Source organism: Bos indicus, chromosome 17 (assembly GCF_029378745.1).
Source record: "Bos indicus isolate NIAB-ARS_2022 breed Sahiwal x Tharparkar chromosome 17, NIAB-ARS_B.indTharparkar_mat_pri_1.0, whole genome shotgun sequence".
NCBI lineage: Eukaryota > Metazoa > Chordata > Mammalia > Artiodactyla > Bovidae > Bos > Bos indicus.
This window is the reverse complement of record NC_091776.1, coordinates 70,571,664-70,593,812: the sequence shown is the minus strand read 5'-3', so window position 1 is coordinate 70,593,812 and position 22,149 is coordinate 70,571,664. Positions and strand designations below refer to the sequence as shown.

The 22,149-nt window shown below is 44.8% G+C and overlaps 1 protein-coding gene across 2 annotated transcripts in view; it reads left to right on the top strand.

The window, feature by feature from the left end:
• The first annotated feature begins 9,989 nt into the window (after positions 1–9,989).
• LOC109571151 (solute carrier family 5 member 4) overlaps positions 9,990–22,149 on the top strand; it is a 28,403-nt gene continuing 16,243 nt past the window's right edge. Inside the window, exons 1-8 of one of the 2 annotated variants that reach the window (XM_070770194.1) lie at positions 9,990–10,124; positions 10,780–10,869; positions 11,776–11,880; positions 14,196–14,255; positions 15,953–16,057; positions 18,297–18,402; positions 19,553–19,633; positions 21,792–22,012. In XM_070770194.1, the coding sequence (XP_070626295.1) occupies positions 9,990–10,124; positions 10,780–10,869; positions 11,776–11,880; positions 14,196–14,255; positions 15,953–16,057; positions 18,297–18,402; positions 19,553–19,633; positions 21,792–22,012 (903 nt within the window). The remainder of the gene's footprint in view (positions 10,125–10,779; positions 10,870–11,775; positions 11,881–14,195; positions 14,256–15,952; positions 16,058–18,296; positions 18,403–19,552; positions 19,634–21,791; positions 22,013–22,149) is intronic. The other variant, XM_070770195.1, reaches the window with a different exon arrangement.

Sequence of the window (22,149 nt, the reverse complement as noted above, 5' to 3'; positions counted from 1 at the left end):
TCTTGATTCCAGCTTGTGCTTCCTCCAGCCCAGTGTTTCTCATGAGGTACTCTGCATATAAGTTAAATATGCAGGGTGACAATATGCAGCCTTGACATACTCCTTTTCCTATTTGGAACCAGACTGTTGTTCCATGTCCAGTTCTAACTGTTGCTTCCTGACCTGCATATCGGTTTCTCAAGAGGCAGGTCAGGTGGTCTGGTATTCCCATCTCTTTCAGAATTTTCCACAGTTTATTGTGAGCCACACAGTCAAAGGCTTTGGCATAGTCAATAAAGCAGAAGTAGATGTTTTTCTGGAACTCTCTTGCTTTTTTGATGATCCAGCAAATGTTGGCAATTTGATCTCTGGTTCCTCTGCCTTTTCTAAAACCAGCTTGGGAAAGATTATATAGAAGAGGATCTGACTCAAATCTGAAGCTACAGGACAGCCAGACCAAGGAGCTCATGGTGGTGATAAGGAGGAATCGCAGGTGGAGAAAAGTCACACATCAGTGAGAACACAGTTTGCCCAAATCCCCTGGAGCAAGCTGAGTGGTTTGTCAGCCGTCTGGCACACCTGCAGTCTCAGGAACGGACGTCACACAGCACCCCCTGCTGGCCATCGGGGCTGCCCCCTCTGGCCGCTGTGATAACAGGACACGGAGCAGCGTTCTTTTTGTACTGCCATTTTTTCCTAATGTCACTGTCTCAGATTGCGTGAGTAGAGGCCTCAGAAGATCCACAGCTGGAACGCTGATGCTTTCACATCTGAAGTTTTATTTCGATAGAAGCATATTATTTTTTAACTGTCAATCTCTGTCAACTGTACCCCTACAGCTCCAACCTTGCCTGCTGTCTCCAGACACTGCACACGTATGTGAAAGGTCAGTTAAAGGGTACAACAGAAACACATGGGAAATTACCCTGTATGCATGTTTTTTTAAAAGACTTATATGGACCATTTTTAAAATTTTCATTGAATTTGTTACAACATTGCTCCTTTTATGTTTTTTAGGGGGTGGGTGGTTGGCACGGGGCATGTGGGGGTCCTAGCCTCCTCACCAGGGATCGAACCCATACTCCCTGAATTGGAAGGCAAAGTCCCAACCACTGGACCACAAGGGGAGTCCCCAGCCTGTGTGCATGTTCAGGGGCACAGGGAAGTTGGGCCAAAGAAGCCTCAAGCAATCTGATGCCTAGGTTTGGATCTGTAGGCTGTCAGGTGGTCTTCATGGCAGAGAGAAAGATCCCTGGAGTGAGCTGTCAGGCCAAGGGCAGGAAGAAGGCGACTGATGATCTTGGTGAATGGCCACTCAAGGTTAGAGAGGTGGACCCTCTGAGCACGTGACTCCAGCATCTCCCACTGGAACAGAAAAGAAAAATCTGGAAATAAGTCTATCCCCTTAGTTAAACCTTGTATTCCTTTTTACCAATTTTTACTCTGTGTAGTTGTATATAACTTTAAGTTGCTGCAAATATATTCACAACGATAAGTATACACTTACCAATTGTGTAGGTCCAGTCACTTTTACTCATTATTTTCAATGCTCCTGAATAACACACACTCTTGTCAGTAGGAACTCACCTCTTGTCTTTTCATGGGCCAGTTAAACAGTGCTCTGTGAGTTTCCCCAGGTGACTGGTGAGGCTTGGGGAGCTCAGGGTTTGTGTCTCAATTCCCCCCTGGCCTGAAGCACTGTGTGAGCTCAGACTGCTGTTCCAGGCTTAGCAGGATTAACCAGCCTCCTCCTCCTCAGTTTGGAGCCCAGAGATGGTCAGGGAGGCCACCTGCCTGACCTGGAGCCAGAGAAGCAGGCTGAGACCCCTATTATGTTCTAGTATACTGGACTTCTCTGGTGGTCCAGTGGTTAAGAATCTGCTTGCCAATAGAGGGACATTCAACCCCTGATGCAGGAAGACTCCACATGCCGCAAAGCAATTAACCCCATGAACCACAACTACTGAGCCTGCTCACCGAAGAAACTGTGCTCCCCAACACAGGAAGCCATTGCGATAAGAAGCCCGGGCAGCACAGCTAGAGAGTAGCCCTTGCTCTCCACAACTAGAGAAAACCCAGGCGCAGCCACGAAGATCCAGCACAGCCAGAAATAACTAACTAAATAAATTAAAATTTTTTAATATATGCATAAAAATTATCACTTTCACTTTCATAGCCACTTTCCTAGTGGCTCAGATGGTAAAGAATCCACCTGCAATGTGGAGACCTGGGTTCAATCCCTGGGTTGGGAAGATACCCTGGAGAAAAGAACGGCTACCCACTCCAGTATTTTTGCTTGGAGAATTCCATGGACAGTACTGTCCATGGGGTCACCACAGACTACATATTATAAATTGTATATCATATATAATATGATATGGTATAATGTAAATTATATATTGTATTATATATATAATACTATACAATAATGATGCCCTTGGGGATCCAAAGAAATAAAATTCTGCACCACCGAAGACCACAGAACCAAGCTATTTATTTTAGATCAATACATCTCAAGAAAAATTGAGTATGGCTCCCAGTCTTCTGCTGAATAATTCATAGATCATCACCTATGACTGATGTCCCTCCTCATGGGGACACAGTTGCAAAGTCCCCAGTGGGGAGCAAAAGTCTCCTGCCCTCAGGCTTGGGGTTTGTCCAGCTGGGAGCAGCTAAAAGCAGAGTATACACGATTAGTTCCACAGCACCCCCTGCTGGTTCAAGTTGAACTCCCTCTATCCACAGAGCTGGTAATCCTGGGACCTCTCTTGTTAAGGATGTTACTGATGCTGAAGCTCCAAAACTTTGGCCACCTAATGCTAAGAGCCACCTTCAGACCCTGATGCTGAGAAAGATTGTAGGCCAAAGGAGAAGAGGACAGCATAGGATGAGATGGTTGGGTGGCATCACCAACTTAATGGACATAAATCTGAGCAAACTCCAGGAGATAGTGAAGGACAGGGGAGCCTGCCACGCTGCAGTCCATGGGGTAGCAAACAGTCAGATACGACTTAGCAACTGAACAGCAATAATGAGACATTGCAGCTCACATCATTTTCATGACTCCAACAGATCAAGCAATGTCCTGGCCTTAATGTTACAACAATAAATACATGACTCTTTATATGACTTTACATGACTCTGTTTGGTCTCCCAAAGGAGGAAGAACTTGTTCTAGTTCTAACAAGTTAGCAGAAAGAATGTTTTAAGGAGAGGAAATAGAAAGCATAAAGCCTCTGCTGCAGTTAAGGTCAAGGGACACCCAGGAGGTGGCAGAAGTCTGCGTTGTGTGCCATTTGCTGATGGTGGTAAGGGGGGGAAAGCCTAGGCAGATAAAGAAAGGAACAAGAGAGGCCTGTATGGGGGGAGGGAGGGGTGCTTTATGTGACAGGTAGCAGACAGAGGCATTGTGACTGCGGCAGTGAGGTGAGGACGCAGGGGGTGGAGGGAACCATTCCCAAGGACCAACCTAGACCCCTACATGCAAATGCAGGGCTTTTAATCGTTTGATTTGTTTATTTACTTTTGGCTGTGCTGGTCTTCATCATTGCACGGGCTTTTCTCTAGTTGCAGAGAGAGGGGGCTACTCTCTAGTTGCTGTGCACGGGCTTCCCACTGTGGTGGCTGCTCTTGTGGAGCACGGCCTCTCGGGTGGCCAGGCTTCAGTAGCTGCAGTGAGTGGGCTCAGTAGTTGCAGCTCCCAGGCTTTAGAGCACAGGCTTCGTAGTTGTAGCGCACGGGCTCAGTTGCTCCTCAGCACGTGGGATTTTCCCGGACCAAGGATCGTACCCATGTTTTCTGCACTGGCAGGAGGATTCTTTACCACCAGCCCACCAGGGAAGCCCCAAACAAACACAACTGTCAAGCCAACTCTTCTATATAGATCTCCCAGAGAAGGCAGGAGAACTCGCTTCTCTTCTAGGGTAATAAAGTAACAAAGTTCCTTTATTAATTTTTCAGACTGGTCAATGTTCAGGAACTGTAGACTCACAGGTCTCTGAGGTATCCTGGTTTCCAGACTCCTCCTCCTCCCTCCCCCTGGGCCTGAGATGAGAGAATGTGAGTGCACGGCTGCAGGAACTAGAGAGGCTGAAGCCAAACAGCTTCGAGAAGCAAGGGCTTCAGAAGGCCAGGATGTGGCACCTTGAGCCTCCATCCTGCGCACAGGATGAGGTAGGAGCCCAGAAGGCAAAAACTCCAGGCCTATAGGTGGAAGACAACGTGATGCCCAAGAGAAATTCCTTACTCAGAAAGAAAAATGATCCAAAGGAGACCTGCTGCTTGGTGGGTTTATTTATTTGGTGAAGGAAAGTTATAAACATGAGCTTTCCAAATCCTTTCCCGCATGCTGTATGAAGGTTTTAGACAGGTGCACCGGTCTCTAAAAAGCGACATTTTCTTACCTTACTCTAAGGTCAAAGTTTATTTTTTTCCTAGTGAGATCCATCTTTTATGCTCAAAGTTTAGTTAACTTGCAACTTCTATGGTGGCCCAGTGGTTAAGGGTCCATCCCGCTAGCAGGGGGCATGGGTTTGATTCCTGGTCTGGAAACTAAGATTCCACATGCTTCAAGACAAAAAAAAAAACCCAAAAAACTATTTTTAAATAAATAAATAAAGTGATTTATTAAAGTGTGCAGTTTGATGAGCTTTTTTTTTTTTTTTTTTTTAATATTTAGTTAACTTAGCTGTACTCCTATTTTCCTGTATGGGGGGCCCATTTGATTTCCCTCTTGGTTCCTACTGAGGCTTTTATTTCATCTGTGTTACTTCTTGACCTGCGTTTAAATGGTCAGAAATGCTGACAGATGTTGCAAAGGAAAGGACGGATACTTTACCCAGGATAGGGTTTCTGGGAGGGTGTGGGGGGTGATAGTAATGACCTGATGAGATGCCTCAGTCTACAGAACTCCACTATAATCATGAAATGGCCAGCAAAATGGTGGCCTAAGATATTGCAAGATTTCATTCCCCAACAGAAACATCAAAACAAACAAAGCAGAATGCTGTCTGAGCTCTGGAAAACAGTGAAAAGTTGACGGCAATCAAGCAAATGTTCCATCAAGAAAAAGTCATCTTTAAAATGGTACGGGGTTCATGAGGTGACATCAGCAAGACGATGGAACAGAAGCTCTCCAGCTAGTCTTCCCCCTCAGCAACAGAAATTCGGTATGGCTCCATGGGCAAACGTGCTTTTGGGAATCGTGTGACTCCCTGATGGAGTCCAGGACCAGGGAGGGGCACTTTTAGAAGGTGAGCCCACGCCAAGGTCATTGACTCACTGACTGGGGTCCCAGGTACAGACCTGAAAACAGATGCAGGAAAAGCATTTGACACCTTTTAATGATTAAAAACTCTCAACAAAACAGGTGCTGAAGGAAATTACCTCAACCCAACGAAGGCCATGTCTGACAAGCCCATAGCTAACATACTCAGTGGTGAAAAGCAGAAAGCTTTCCTTCTAAGATCAGGAATCAGACAAGGGTGCCCACTCTCACCACTCCTAGTCAACATAGTACTGGAAGTACTAACCAGAGCAATTAGGCAAGAAATCCTAAGAACTCCACACACACACACACACAAAAGTTATTCAAACTAATAAACAAATTCAGTAAAGTTGTGGGATATAAAATCAACACACAAAAATCAGTTGCATTTTTAAACACCAACAATTAACTACCTGAAAAATAGATAAATGAAATAATCTCATTTACAATAGCAGCAAAAAGAATAAAATAGTAATAAATTTAACCAAGGAAGTGAAAGATCTGTATACTGAAAACTATAAAACCTTGATGAAAATAACTGAAGAAGATATAAATAAATGGGAAGATATCCCACATTCATGGACTGGAAGAATTAATATTGTCAAAATCTCATACTACCAAAGCAATCTAGAGATTCAATGAAATCCCCATTAAAATATCAGTGATATTTGTTCACAGAAATAGGAAAAAATATCCTGCCACAAAAGTTTTCAAATAGATAAAGAAATCTTGAGAAAGAAGAACAAAACTGGAGGCATGACGCTCTGGGATTTCAAACTAAATTACAAATGTATAGTAATCAAAATAGTATAACATTGGGATGAAAAGAGATACATTGGCCAATGGACCAGAATCAACAGCCCATAAATAGACCCCAGAAGATGGTCAATTAGTCTTTGACAAGGATGCCAAGAACACAATGAAAAAGGATAGTCTCTTCAATAAGTGATCCTGGGAAACTGCATACCATATGCCAAAGAATTAAACTGGATCCCTATCTTTCAACACTGAAAATAAATAACTTGAAATGGATTAAAGATTTAAATATAAGACCTGAAACTATAAGTTTCTAGAAGAAAATATAGAGGGAAATCTCCTTGACCTTGGTGTTAGTAATAACTTTCCTGGATATGACATCAAAAACTCAGGCAAGAAAAGAGAAAAATAAATGTAAATGGGACTACATTAAACTAAAAGTTTTCTGCACAGCAAAGAGATCAATCGACAAATGAAAAGGCAACCTACAGAATGGAGAAAATATTTGCAAACCATATATCTGGTAAGGGGTTAATATCTACAGTATGCAAACATTCATCAACTCAAAAGCCAAACTAGGGACTTCCCTGGTGGTTCAGTGGTTAAGAATCTGCCCTGCAATGGAGATGCAGGTTTGATCCCTGGTCAGGGAACTCAGATCCCACGTGCAGTGGAGCGACTGTGCCCTTGCACTCTTGAGCCTGTGTGCCACAGCTAGAGAGCCCATGCACCACACTGAAACATCCAGCATGGCGAAGATCCTGAGTGCTGCAACCAAGATCCAGTGCAGCCAGATAAATATTTGTAAATGCTTTAAAAGAAAAAAAAGCAAAACCAAATAACCTGATTTTCAAATAGCCAAGGACTTGAATAGAATTTTTTCCAGAGAAGACATCAGATCAGATCAGTCGCTCAGTCGTGTCCGACTCTTTGCAACCCCATGAATCGCAGCACGCCAGTCCTCCCTGCCCATCATCAACTCCCGGAGTTCACTCACTCACGTCCATCGAGTCAGTGATGCCATCCAGCCATCTCATCCTCTGTCGTCCCCTTCTCCTCCTGCCCCCAATCCCTCCCAGCATCAGAGTCTTTTCCAATGAGTTAACTCTTTGCATGAGGTGGCCAAAGTGCTGGAGTTTCAGCTTCAGCATCATTCCCTCCAAAGAAATCCCAGGGCTGATCTCCTTCAGAATGGACTGGTTGGACCTCCTTGCAGTCCAAGGGACTCTCAAGAGTCTTCTCCAACACCACAGTTCAAAAGCATCAAATCTTCGGTGCTCAGCCTTCTTCACAGTCCAACTCTCACATCCATACATGACCACAGGAAAAACCATAGCCTTGACTAGACGGACCTTTGTTGGCAAAGTAATGTCTCTGCTTTTGAATATGCTATCTAGGTTGGTCATAACTTTCCTTCCAAGGAGTAAGCATCTTTTAATTTCATGGCTGCAGTCACCATCTGCAGTGATTTTGGAGCCCCCCAAAATAAAGTCTGACACTGTTTCCACTGTTTCCCCAACTATTTCCCATGAAGTGGTGGGACCGGATGCCATGATCTTCGTTTTCTGAATGTTGAGCTTTAAGCCAACTTTTTCACTCTCCACTTTCACTTTCATCAAGAGGCTTTTGAGTTCCTCTTCACTTTCTGCTATAAGGGTGGTGTCATCTGCATATCTGAGGTTATCGATATTTCTCCCGGCAATCTTGATTCGTTTGTGTTTCTTCCAGTCCAGTGTTTCTCATGATGTACTCTGCATATAAGTTAAATAAACAGGGTGACAATATACAGCCTTGACGAACTCCTTTTCCTACTTGGAACCAGTCTGTTGTTCCATGTCCAATTCTAACTGCTGCTTCCTGACCTGCATACAAATTTCTCAAGAGGCAGAAGACATACCAATTACCAAAAAAAGTATATGAAAAGGTGTTCAACATCACTAATTATTTGGTAAATGCAAATAAGCACCAAAATGAGATATCACCTCATTCTTGTTAGTATGACTATTAAATCAAAAAGGCTATCCATTGACAGATGAGTGGATAAGAAGTGGTGGTACATATACACGATGGAATATTACTCAGCCATAAAAAGGAACACATTTGAGTCAGTTCTAAACAGGTGGATGAACCTAGAACCTATTATACAGAGTAAAGTCAGTCAGAAAGAGAAAGATAAATATCATATTCTAATGCCTATATACGGAATCTAGAAAAATGGCACTGAAGAATTTACTTACAGGGAAGCAATGGAGAAACACACATAGAGAATAAACTTGTGGTCATGGGGAGAGAGGAGGAGAGGGTGAGATGTATGGAGAGAGTAACATGGAAACTTACATTACCATATGTAAAATAAATAGCCAATGGGAATTTGCTGTATGGCTCAGGAAACTCAGACAGGGGGCTCTGTGTTAACCTAGAGGGGTGGGATGGGGAGGGGATGGGAGGGAGGTTCAGGAGGGAAGGGATACATGTTTATCTATGGCTGATTCATGTTGAGGTTTGACAGAAAACAACAAAATTCTGTAAAGCAATTATCCTTCAATAAAAAATTAATTAATTTAAAAAATCAAAAAAGATTAGAACTTACAAGTTCTGGCAAATATCTGGAGAAAAGGGAACCCCTGTGTACCATTGCTGGAGAAGGCAATGGCACCCCACTCCAGTACTTTTGCCTGGAAAATCCCATGGATGGAGGAGCCTGGTAGGGCAGTCCCTACAAGTCCATGGGGTCGCTAAGAGTCGGACACGACTGAGCGACTTCACTTTCACTTTTCACTTTCATGCATTGGAGAAGGAAATGGCAACCCACTCCAGTGTTCTTGCCTGGAGAATCCCAGGGACGGGGGAGCCTCATGGGCTGCCGTCTATGGGGTCTCACAGAGTCGGACACGACTGAAGTGACAGCAGATGCACCATTGCTGCTGTTGTTTAGTCGCTAAGTCATGTCCAACTCTCTTGTGACCCCAGACTGTAGCCTGCCAGGTGCCTCTGTCCATGGATTTCCTAGGCAAGAATATTGGAGTGGGTTGCCATTTCCTCCTCCAGAGGATCTTCCTAACCCAGGGATCAAACCCATGTTTCCTGCTTTGACAGGCAGATTCTTTACCACTGAGCCACTAGGGAAGCCCTTGTACACCATTGGTAGGGGATAAACTGATATAGTCATTAGGGCAAACAGTATGGAGGTTCCTCAAAAAGTTAAAAATAGAGCTATCGTATGATCAAGCAATCCCACATCTTTATATGAGTCCTGAGAATCATTATCACATACTTTTAGGTTGATATGCCCATTGTCAAAACCTCTGTCCCAACCCACTCCACACCCCTGCCCCGACCCCTCTGAATGCAGTGCTGGTAGAGCACTTCCCCTTCTTGTATGGGCTGCCTCAGTCCTGATGTGTAATACAAAGCCTAACTCAAATTACCTGTTCCAGAGAAACATAGAGGAAACTAGGAAACACAAAATAACTTCACTTTCAAGGGATAAAATTTCTTGGCTGGGAATCTTATCTGCTCTACAAGGATTCCTCACCCCTTGTCCTCCTGATTCTTTTCTAGACCCTTCCCCTCTTTCTTAGCCCTCTCTTTGTCCCCTTCATCTCTCCCTAATCCTCACCCAGACTATTCAAATCTTTTTTTTTTTTTAAGGATTTTAAATGAGATATTTATTCAGCATACCTCCTAGAGTAGAACCAAAGCTTTAGAATCAAAACACCTTGCCAGATACCATCTTTCCACATAATGAACAACCCTCTCTCCACCTCCAATTTTCACCCCGTTTCTCATCTCTCACCCCTCCTTCCCACACTCCACCCAGTCCAACATGCCTGCTGGAGGGCCAGGGTCTCAGAGCTTCAGAGGAAAGGTCCTCCTGCCCAGGAGATGGCTCTGATAGTGCTCTCCACTTGCCCGAGGCTGATCATTAACCTAGAGCACATATAAGAAAAGGGCTGTCCCTGGGATGGGGAAAGCAGTGCCTGCAACCATGGCCAGCACGCTGAGCCCCAGCGCTGTGACTGAGACCCCCAGCCCTCCTGAGACATCAGAGCGTATACAAAATGCTGCTGACATCTCCGTCATTGTCATCTATTTCGTGTTGGTGATGGCCGTTGGACTGTGGGTATGTAGGAGCTTAGTGGGATGTTCAGAGTGGACTCCAGGCTTGAGGCTGGGGGAAACGACTGAGGGAGGGAGAAGTCTCATGTGACAAAGCAGAGAGGACGTTCAATCAGCTGCCGCAGACTTCATTGTCCCTCCCTAAGCAGTCATTTTCTCACGTGTGAGTCAGCAACGCTTCCACTGATTTACTTTATCCTTCTAACAAGCCCGTCGTGTGAACAGGGCCAAGAGCGGGACTGCAGACCTATCCTATTTGGCATTTCCAGCACCTGACATCATGAATAAAGATGTTGTGTTATTATCTCATTGATTTTATTTTCCTTTGCTCACTTTCTATCAATAACTTAGTTGATTTGGATGCTTAAGTCATTTGCGTTCATTCTCTCTTTTAAGCAATGAGCTGGAGGCTGCAAATTTCCTTCCAAGCACAGCTTTAAGGATAGATACCTCACATTGTATTCATCAATGAAAATAAACAGAGGAATTAGGACAGAAGTTGAGAAATATGACTTCTTAAAGTGCCTTGGTTTCTATGAAAGTGTGGTTTTGAAGTCCTTGAAAAATTGGTGCTGGATCACAGTTTTGAGGATAATGTTTCTTTTTAGGAGTGCTGGAAAAGAAGGTCATGTCTGTCAGCAGCCTAGCCAGAGATTCAGGGGCACCTCAGGGGCTCTTTCTGTGGCTTGACCAACCGGGGTACCGTTGGAGGCTTCTTTCTGGCTGGTCGAGATGTGACCTGGTGGCCGGTGAGTGAGTCAAAGCTTCCTGGCGATAAATTTCCAGTGTGTATGTTTAAGGACAAGCCAAGAAAACATGTAGAGTGCTGATCATGTCTGAGGTGCATTGCCTGCCTGCTTTCTGGTGTCTCTTTTCCTAAACCCTTGGCCTCAGAGCTCAGCCCTGTCGTTCTAATAAATAAGAATACATCACATATTATGAGAGAAGGTATAGTGTGGCATTTGGAAAGAGCTGGTTTAGCTCTGATTCATATTTTTTAAATTTATTTTTAATTGGAGGATAACTGTTTGCAATATTGTATTAGTTTCTCCGTATGGCAATGTGAATCATCCGTAAGTATACATAAGCTCCCTCCCTCTGGAACCCCCCTCCCAGAGCACCAGGCTGAGCTCCCTGTGCGATCCAGCAGGTTCCCACTAGCAATCTATCTTACACATGGGAATGTATGTATGTCAATGCTGCTCTCTCAATTTTTAAAAAACCATTCAGGGACTTTCCTGGTGGCCCAGTGGTTGAGAACCCACCTTCCAATGCAGGGGACGTAGGTTTGATCCTAGTTGGGGAACTAAGATCCCACATGCCAAAGGATAACTAAGCCCGAGTGCCACAACTAGAGAAGCCCACAAGCCACGACTACTGAGCCCACTCTAGAGCCCATGCCCCGAAACAAGGGAAGCCTGTGCACCAAAATTAAAAGACCCAGCACAGCCAAAAAATGATTCAAAAATACAAAAACAATCTTATATACCAACCGTGCAAAAACTGGTGACTGGCTAAATTCAGGCCCCAAGCTATAAGCTTGCTGACTCCTGCCATATGGAAAAGTAATGGAAACACTGCAACATTTACCTGCTTTCAGGAAGTCTAATTTGGGACTTTTAACTCTGACCCTAGTCTCTTCCCTTGGATTCCAGATGGGTGCCTCTCTCTTCGCCAGTAACATCGGCAGTGGCCACTTTGTGGGGCTGGCAGGGACCGGAGCGGCTTCAGGAATTGCCATTGCAGCATTTGAATGGAACGTAAGTGACATCACAGGCTTCTTCCTTTAAATCAAAACTCTAGTGTGTTTGTCTGGGCTACCCACTCCAGTGTTCTTGGGCTTCCCTTGTGGCTCAGCTGGTAAATAATCCATGTGCAATGCAGATCTGGGTTCGATCTCTGGGTTGGGAAGATCCCCTGGAGAAGGGCAAGGCTGCCCACCCCAGTATTCTTGGGCTTCCCTGTGGCTCAGCTGGTAAAGAATCCACCTGCAATGCAGGAGATCTGAGTTCGATCCCTGGGTTGGGAAGATCCCCTGGAGAAGGGAAAGGCTACCCACTCCAGTATTTTGGCCTGGAGAATTCCATGGACTCTACAGTCCATGGTGTTGCAAAGAGTTGGACACGGCTGAGCGACTTTCACTTGCACTTTTCTTTTCTGCATAGGACAAACCCCTCTTTGGTTTGACTTCTATTTCTCCTTCTTCTTGAACCTCAGGGCCTTCCCTGTGGGCCCATTTTGCCTAGGCCATACCCTACCTCTGAGATTTCACTAAAGCCATTATTCCCACCAGGGAAGTCATCTCTATATCATTTAACCCCACTTTTACTTGACCTCCTTGATCATTTTAGCTCTCATTTCTATCTCTCCCCCTGCCCCGAGCTGTATTATACATTCAGTTTGAATTAGAAGCAAGAAATTTTAAAATGTACAGATAATGACCCCTTCTTTGAAAAGCTTACATCCCAGTGGGAGAGACAGATAAACATTCGCTACAGTGTAGAAAGTACAAGGAGAGAAGCATGCATGGAGCGTTGAGAGATCTCAACAGAAGGAAACGGAAAGGACATGGCTGGATGCAGAAGGGGCGTCCATCCTAGATGGTGGTGGAACCAGGCCCATGTCCAGGGAACTTCCTGAGGCTGATGCCAGGCAGAGGAGTAGAAACTGGCCAAGGAAGTGACAACATCGTAAAGAGTAACTGATTTGGAGGAGTAGATAGAATCTCTAAGACTTGGTGACTGAGTTCCTAATTGCTCTACTGCCATCTCACCAGTGCAAGCTGTGTCTTCTAAATTAGACTCTAAGGTCTTTAAGGACAAGCGACCATCTCCTCTCGTGTCCCTCACACCACCCCATCATTCAGCATTTGACTGGGCACATGCTATAAACATTTCTTGAGTTGACTGGGTGTTTTCAGTTCTATTCTCTTATCCTTTCTAGTGTTTGCTTGTGCATGTATATGCCTATCAGTCAGAGGGAGATGCTTATGTGGAAGAAAGTTGGATCATTGTAAGATGATCCTGGATCATTTTACATTGAAACTATTTACATTTAAAACTATCCTGGATAGACTCAGCCAGGGACCTTGCATCGTCACAAGTAACCGTGCCCCGCCCCTATTGAAGATTTTGCCCCTATAATTACTTTAGTAGTGTCAGAGACTCAGAATGGACCCAGCCTCCACGTGTGCCTTATGGTCTGGGTTTTGCTTTGATGGTGCCATGGAGTCGAGAAAGGAGCCAGCCTCCAGAATCGTGGACAAAATGCCCTATGGCCCCAGGGAGTGTGATTATCAGCTTGCTGAGAGCCTGGCTCTTAGCCTGTGACCTTGGATTTCTTTCATCTCTGTGAGGTTCAGTTTACCCCTCCATAAAACAGGAGAATAACTGTGCTTATCGCAGCTGCCTAACCTGGTGCTGTGAGAACAGCGTGAGTGATAGAAGTGAAGACTTTTTCATAAACGTTAATATCATGTAAGATTATACTATTATCATCATTATATTTGGCAAGGCTTGGGGGGCACTGGGAATATTCTTCTGCCTCTAAATTTCTCATTGGTTTGTCACTCTATATGATTCCTGACATTCAAGAATAATTCCTGGGGACTTCCCTGGTGGCTTAGTGGTTAAGAATCCACCTTCCTTTATAGGGGATAAGGGTTCGATCCATGGTGGGGGAACTAAGATCCCACAAGCTGCAGGGCAACAAGCCCATTCGCCACACAGAAAGATTCCATGTGCTGCAAGGAAGACTCGACACAGCTAAATAAATTTTTTCTTAAGAATAATTCCTTTTGGTAAAGATTGTATGACCTTCTAGTTGTCCAGCTGGGCTCAGATCTCTAACTGTCCATTTTTCACCACATATCTTTGCCACATCCTAAGCCCCAGGAAATGGTGATCTCTGGATCATGGAAGCAGAAGAAATGGACCCACAGCTGTCTTGGGATCATAACTGTTTGAGCGGGACAGGATCGAAGCAAACGTTTTATTTTCAGACTTGGAGGTTGTGAAGCGAAAAGGCCCACGAGCCAAACCTCTCTAACTTCCACTCTGTCCTTGGTTTCTTGTAGGCCTTGCTGCTGTTGCTCGTTCTAGGGTGGTTCTTTGTCCCCATTTACATCAAGGCAGGGGTGAGTATCCACAGGTGTTCTCCGGTACACATGTCAGGCATTCATTTATTCCCTCATTTTTTTCTGCTCAGCTATGAAACCTGAGTAACATTATTCATCCCAGAATTTCTGAGTTTATGTTTACATAAGATCACTAACTACTGGACTTCCCTGGCGGTCCAGTGGTAAGGAATCTGCCTGCCAGTGCAGGAAACATGGGTTTGATCCCTGGTCCAGGAAGATCCCACACGTCACTGGACAACTCAGCCCGCGTGTCACACTGCTGAGCCCACGTGCTGCCCACAAAACTACTGAAACCAGCTCCTAGAGCCAGTGCTCTGAGACAGGAAAAAGCCACTGCAATGAGAAGTCCACTCACCGCCAACAAGGAGCAGGCCCCACTCTCTGCAACTAGAGAAAGCCCGCAGGCAGCAACAAATACCTAGCACAGCCAAAAAATAATGCAAATCATAAAAGAATTTTTAAAAATTAAAAAGACCACAAAGTGCTGCAGGATTGCTCTTAAAAATGGCTGCAGTCGGCTATCCTCTTGCTGATCACTGTTGCGGGGATTCCATTTTTCTGACATGCTTGCCAATACATTTTCCTTTATTCTAATTTTTGTTATTCTGATGTTTGGAAGGTAGCTTTTTTTTTTAATGAGGGGTAGGAAGTACCATGCTCTGGTGGCTCCCCTTCAAATTGGGTGTTGCCAACCAACTGGGGCACTGCTGTGCCTCTTGGAGCCTAACTGCCATACTCATTCCTTCTGCAGCTGAGGGGTGCTGTGTCCTGGGCTAATTCCTGGGATGGGGCTCCAGGGGGCCAAGCTTTACTGTCTACTGCCTCTGCACGTCACTGTATAGCCCTTTGCTCATCCTGAGTCCCTTCCCATTCTAGGCTGAGCAAGCTGTGCTCTCTTTGGTGCAAGGATCCACAGCACATAACATGCATGTGTTCTTAGACATGGCTTACCATCCTTGAGGTGGTTCTGCACAGTTTCTGAGCCCCAGGAGTTCCCCTTCTTGCTTTTGCTAATATTATATAAATGTTTAAGATTCTTTTATATTGGAGGAGATGAAACCATGCGCTTGGTCTGCTATGAAGAAACCAGAAAAATGAACCCTTTAAACTGATCACATAGCAGACCTAGTATTTCGATAATGATAACCTCAGCTTTTTCTCTACATAGGATTTAATGTAACTCTTCTTTTCAATAAAGATAATCACGTGACTGTACATACAGAAGTATATTTGCAGTTTACTCAATTATCTATTTATCACGTAACCGTAATTGCAGTCCATCAGTTATGCTGTTTTTGCTAGACTGCAACATTATCAGTGAAAATAATGAATATTACCTCTCGAGCATCACCATTCATTTGGTGTTGTGGTGGGTATTTTACACCTACTTCCATATTAAAGCCCCACATTACAGGTGAGAAAACAGAGGTTCAGAGAGACTGCCATTTGCCAAAGGTCACAATCCGGGAACAGATCTCAGGAATGCTTGAGTCCAAAGCCCATGTTCATTCCGGACTCACAGTTTCCCAAGGGGCTGTGCCTTCTCACTCACGTCTCCCCACTTTGGGGGGTGTTACCCACCCTGAGGGTGACTGCCACACACCGTTACCTGTCCACAGAGGCTTAATCCATGTCAGATCATCTGAGTGTGTGGGACCCTGAGGATGAACCCCTGCTGGTGTCTGTCTCTGCAGGTGACGACCATGCCGGAATACCTGAGGAAGCGGTTCGGTGGGAAGCGGCTCCAGGTCTACCTCTCCATCCTCTCCCTGTTCATCTGTGTGGCTCTGAGAATCTCAGTGAGTTCAGTGCCCTCCTGGCGTTTTAGCTTCATGAGGGACAAGAGTGCCAAGGTCAGAGAACTTCATGGGTCAAGCCATATACGGATGTTTTAAAACTACCTGGGGTCTCTCTGAACATGTTAATCGCTCGGTTGTGTCTGAGTCTTTGTGACCCCATGGACCATAGCCCAGCAGGCTCCTCTGTCCATGGAATTCTCCAGGCAAGAATTCTCGAGTGGGTAGCAATTTCCTTCTCCAGGGGATCTTCCCAACCCAAGGATCAAACCCAGGTCTCCTGCACTGCAAGGCAGATTCTTTACAATCTGAGCCACCAGGGGGTCTCTCTACCAAGAGTTTATGCCAAAAAAGAAAAAGGAGCTTCAGAAACCCTGCATTCATAGAGTGAAAGAATTCTGAGTCACAAGAGCCTCCAGAGTATAAACCCATCCTTTCATTAAGACTATGAAAAAAATAATGGATGTACAGAAAGAGAGAAAGTCTCATTCAAGTAGCACAACAATTCAGTAGCAGAAGCTAAGGACTCTCTAGCTCCCACCTCCCCCTGCACAATAACCTTTTCATTCTCATTGTCAAGGCCACTCCAGGTTTACATTTTCCTTTTCAGCTTGACTATCTAACATGAAGACCAGAAGGGAAAGTGTTTTGTGTTATTATACTGACTTTGCTTAAATGTACCCTATTTTATCTGAGATTGCCTGTACGAAACGAATATCACAAACAAGTGTTAAAAGAATTCTAAAGTTTTTTTTTAAGTTAAGTCTCTTGGAGATAATTATTAAGGAAAGAAGAAATTTGAAGATTCAGCAGTACATGTAGAAACCAAAGAAAAATCTCATGTATCAGTGGCTAGGGACATAATCTCCTGCAAGTTTATAGTCCAGGCAGTTCACTAGAGCAGAAGTTCACTCTGCTTAATGATCCTCTGTTGAGCCAAATCATGATTGGAAGTAAACCAGCTGCTTAGATTAGATGGCCCGAGCCTTCCTAATGCAACGCGAGCATTTCCCAGTACTTATTATAAATTGCTGAGCTCCATGTTAGGGCAACAAGATTCCTGTTCACTAGCAGTTCACCACGTCGTTAAGGGTATAAGAATTTTACATGTGAAATAGCCCTTTATGACATTATATGCAAATATAGTAAACTAAGAGCTGGACTAGAGTGTGTGGATAAGTACAGGAAATATGCTTCAGGCCAGGAAAGAGGATGGCAGTCAATGCTGGGTGGAATTGGAGGTCATCCTCATTGGTGAGGGCTGGGAGCACTTAAGTCCCAGGACAGGAAGGTGAGGAGAGCCCAAGGGAGGTGGAGGAGCCTGCAGGTGTCCGGGGCTTCATGCTTACATGCTCCTCTGGTGGGAGCTGGTGATCTCCATTCTCCTCTGGCTCTGACATCTAGAGCTTTATGATGCTAGAGTATGAACAAGGTGCTGGAGCAGAATGACAAGTACCAAAGGGAGCCCCCAAGGGAGGCAGCCTCCTGAGGTGGTTGGTTCCTGCTGGTGTGGAGTGGGTGGAAGGCTGGGGAGCTGAATGGAGCAGCACAGAGGCCCAGAGCGTGTGTGTGACTGTTCACGGTCTGGCAGGTCAACTGGAAAGATTCTGTAGCAGGAGTCCATTCTTAAGTGGTATCAATAATCCTAGACATGACATTTTGTGTACATTTTATTATCATACAATGATAACAGCTTCTGTCCTGGTTACTTATTAAACAGATCAACAACTTCCACAGCCTTCCCCTGCCCCAAGTATTAAAAAGATCATATGTTCACTGGTTCTCAACCTCCAGTAATGTGTAGGGTCCAAGAGTGCTCAGTCGTGTCCGACTCTTAGCGACCCCACGGACTGTAGCCCACCAGGCCCCTCTGTCCATGGGATTGTCCAGGCAAGAATATTGGAGTGGATGGCGATGCCCTTCCCCAGGGGACCTTCCCAGCCCCGGGACAGAACTGGCATCTCTTAGGTCTCCTGCATTGGCAGGCAGATTCTTTCCTTCTAGCACTACCTGGTAAGCCCCAAAGGATGGTATGGTCTCACTAGGGTTGTTGGTAGGCGGCAAGCAGAGAGAAAAGACAGGCTTTTCCTGACTGGGAATCGAACCTGGGCCGAGGCTGGGAGAGTGCTGAATCCTAACCACTAGGCCACCAGGGAGCGTCAAACATTAGTGGGAAGACATCAGTGAAGAGCTGAGCGACGCACTGCGTGTTTCCATTCCACCCTGACTGTTCTCTCTCTAGTCAGACATATTTTCTGGAGCCATATTCATCACCCTGGCCTTGGGATTGGACCTGTACCTGGCGATCTTCATCCTCTTGGCTCTCACTGCTATTTACACAATCACTGGTGAGCCCACGCTACCTCTTGCTGACCTCACTCCAAGCTGCCGTTAGCATCGTCACTGCCGTGTAAGGATACCCTTTTATTTCCATTGTGAGGTTCACGCACGGGTGGAGAAACATAACTAGAGCAAAGAAAACAGTATGAGGTGTGAGCACCTGGTGACGTGGTAAACGGGATGGGAAAATGGTGACCTGGCTCGGCTACGCGTCTGGTACGCAGATCGGCGTTTGGAATCCAGCGTAACATACACATGGGAAGTCTGGATGAAATAGTGGCAACACCGAGGCAGGGTCCGAGTGCATCCATGCCAGGGCACGGGGTGGGACTATGAGCCGCAGAATCAGGGAAGGAAAACTGGAGCAGTGGGCTGGCGGTGGGAGGAAAGGTGTGGTGAATAGCTCAAGCAGGCCTTCATGAGCCAGATACACCAGTGTTCTCCCTCATGCACACTAACATGAAAATCAAACCACACCAGCTCAATTGGAAAAATAAAGAAAAAGTATAGCTGGGACAATAAAGACAGTCCTGAAGCCATTTTTATACATCAAGTGCATGTCTCAGAATAAGTGACAGATAAGGGCATAAATCTCCTATTTTCAGTATCCATCTTGTTTCCCTCCCATAAAGGGAGTATCTCATTAACTGAGAGTCTGTGAGCCCAGAGCTCAAAGGGAAGTTTTTGTTGTTCGAACAACACTGCAGCGAAACACAGCTCATCAAATGTATCTGGTTCTCCACTAATGAAACAATAATGCATTCCAACAGGAGACTGAAAATGGCCTTGCCCAGTTTTTTGAGAGCGAGTGTAATTGTGCTAAATGGAGCAAACTGAGGGATCAGTGAGGGAAAATCTATGCTATTAAAACTTTGCCTTTATTTCTATTTAATATTCAAAAATTCACACAAAGGTGGAACTCCACTCTAATTCATAGAAACCGAGTCAAGGCAAGGCAAGGCGGACAAGAGGACCAAGGAGAGGCATAACTACCAAGGCGACAAAGATGCCCAGAGGGGCTTGTAGTCCATCCAGGAGCATTTGATATGTTTCTGCTGAGTTATTTCTAGAGTTTGGGTAGAGGAGAACACAGAGGTGACAGCAGATAGATGAGGGCGCATGAGTAAAATGTCCTGATTCCTTTCTTTCTCTTCACAGGGGGCTTGGCCTCAGTTATTTACACAGACACCCTCCAAACGGCCATCATGCTGATAGGTTCTTTTATTCTCATGGGGTTCGGTAAGTGATAAAGATGTGAGCAATGCCCTGCGGTTAGAAATCCTGGGACTTGCGTCTGTTCAGTCTGACTGCTCTTGACCGCTGCCTCCCTTCTATGTGGTCACATTTTCCAATCATGCGTATAATTCTGCGAACTTCTTTCTTTCGCGTATTCCTTACACAGAAAGGAGTGTCTGCGAACTTCTTTCTTACTGTACTATCTCAGCATGAAGAAGTAAGGGAGAACTTTGCCTCCTTTGGGGCTCCCTGCTAGCTCAGACGGTAAAGAGTCTGCCTGCAGTGCGGGAGACCTGGGCTCGATCCCTGGGTGGGGAAGATCCCCTGGAGAAGGAAATGGCAACCCACTCCAATATTCTTACCTGGAGAATCCCATGGACGGAGGAGCCTGGCAGGTTGTGGTCCATGGGGTCGCAAAGAGTCGGACACGACTGAGTGACTTCAATTTCACTTTTCACTTTTACCTCCTTTGAAAAACTATTGCTTAGATAAATTATTTTGTTTAACCTTAATATTCTTGTGTTCAGAATGGACAAAATTAGTACCATTGAGTTGACACTTTATGAAAATATTGGTGCATTGGATCCAATGCACAGTAACCTTTCATTTACATAAAATCCTCATTAAATGAAGGATTAAATATTAGGAAAAATTTAGGTACTGAATATTAACTTCATTATGACTGATGGAAATTATTAAAGTATATTCCTTACTCTATTATTATATAAGTAACAAATATAGTTTGTATTTTCCTTTATGACTCTCACTTATCAGTACCATTAGTTATTCATTCTTTTAAGTCGTGCCAGATCACTATTGATGAATCTGATTTACAGCTTGCTAATTTTTGGCTTCTTTTATTATAGTTTTTGCTTTTGTTTGCCTAGAAAATCCATGCATAAAGTGAAAAAGGATATAGGGTGAAAACAAATCCTTTTCATCCCTCCCTTGTCCGGCAGTCACCCTGCTCCAACACCTACTCAGGCTGCACTGAATGCAACATTCCTGAACACGCAGGCACCTAATCAGAGCCCAAGATACGAGGCAGACACTGATCGAACTACAGAGACAACAAATTCGTAATGATGACTGAGGATTTCGTCAGAACATGGTTGCCATTAACCGCATGCGGCCATTTAAATTTAAGCTAATTAAAAATTCAGTTCCTCACTTGCTTAGCCATATTTCAAGCACTCAATACATGGCAGTGTCCTGCACTTAGCTGCCCAGTCATGTCCAAGTCTCTATGACCCCATGGACTGTAGCCCACCAAGCTCCTCTGTCCGTGGGATTTTTCAGGCAAAAGTACTGGAGTGGGTTGCCATTTTGGTCCTCCAGGGGATCTTCCCGACCCAGGGATGCACCCACATCTCCCGTGTCTCCTGCATTGCAGATTCTTTACCCACTGAGCCATTAGGGAAGCCCCAATATATGGCCAGTAGTGACCCCATTGGACAGCACAGATATGTAACAGTTCCATCATTGTAGGAAGTTCTATTGCACAACGCTACTCCTGAAGCAACTGCTACTACCAACTCCTTGTGAACTTGCTACTTAGCCAGAATTTCTGTTTTTCTCGTTCACGCTCCTTTGGTTTCTGGCCTCAGTGGTGTATGCCCTGGCATCAGCTTCTCTAAGACTCACTTATCCTATCCTATGGGTAGATTCTCACCTCCCTAGGTCCTCCATGTATTTTTGCTACAAACCGTATTTCCCTTATCAGAACAATTTCCTTGTATTGTCTGCATCTTCCCTTAGGTTGAATTCATTTTGCACACAATCCCACCACAGTATTTGGTACACACAAACGTGTTAGTGCTAAATTAAATAATGAATAAAAAAGTAAACTGTCAGACTCAACTGGACAACTGTAATATCTACCACTCTAAAATTTACTCTGATGAATTTTGTGTCATCTGAACCTTTATAAGTTGTCCCAAATGTCTGGGCTCATCCTTCTAAGGTTTCCATCCATTGTGGTTCTTTCCTACACCTGACTAGCTTTTCCAGACCCTCCCAGTGGGGTAAGTTTCCCTATTTCCCCTCACCACACATAATCTGATTGGAGGTGTTTGAGTACCTCCACGACAAAGGAGTGATTATTAACTCTTTCGATGTCTAAGATTTGACAGAAATTTCATTTTATCCAATTCCTTTTCAGCTTTTGCCGAAGTCGGAGGCTACGAGAATTTTACAGAGAAGTACATGAATGCCATCCCAACCATAGTGGAGGGAGACAACCTGACAATCAAATCCAAGTGTTACACCCCTCAGGGAGACTCCTTCCATATTTTTCGAGATGCTGTCACTGGGGATATTCCATGGCCAGGAACAATATTCGGAATGACTGTTGTAGCTGCATGGTATTGGTGTACAGATCAGGTAAAGTGTGTGTGTGTGTGTGTGTGTGTGTGTGTGTGTGTCTGTGTGTGTGTGTGTGTGTGTGAGAGAGAGAGAGATACATGAATATGTTTATGTTGTTCTTTTTCTACTCATAGAAAAACATCTAGTTTCTATTT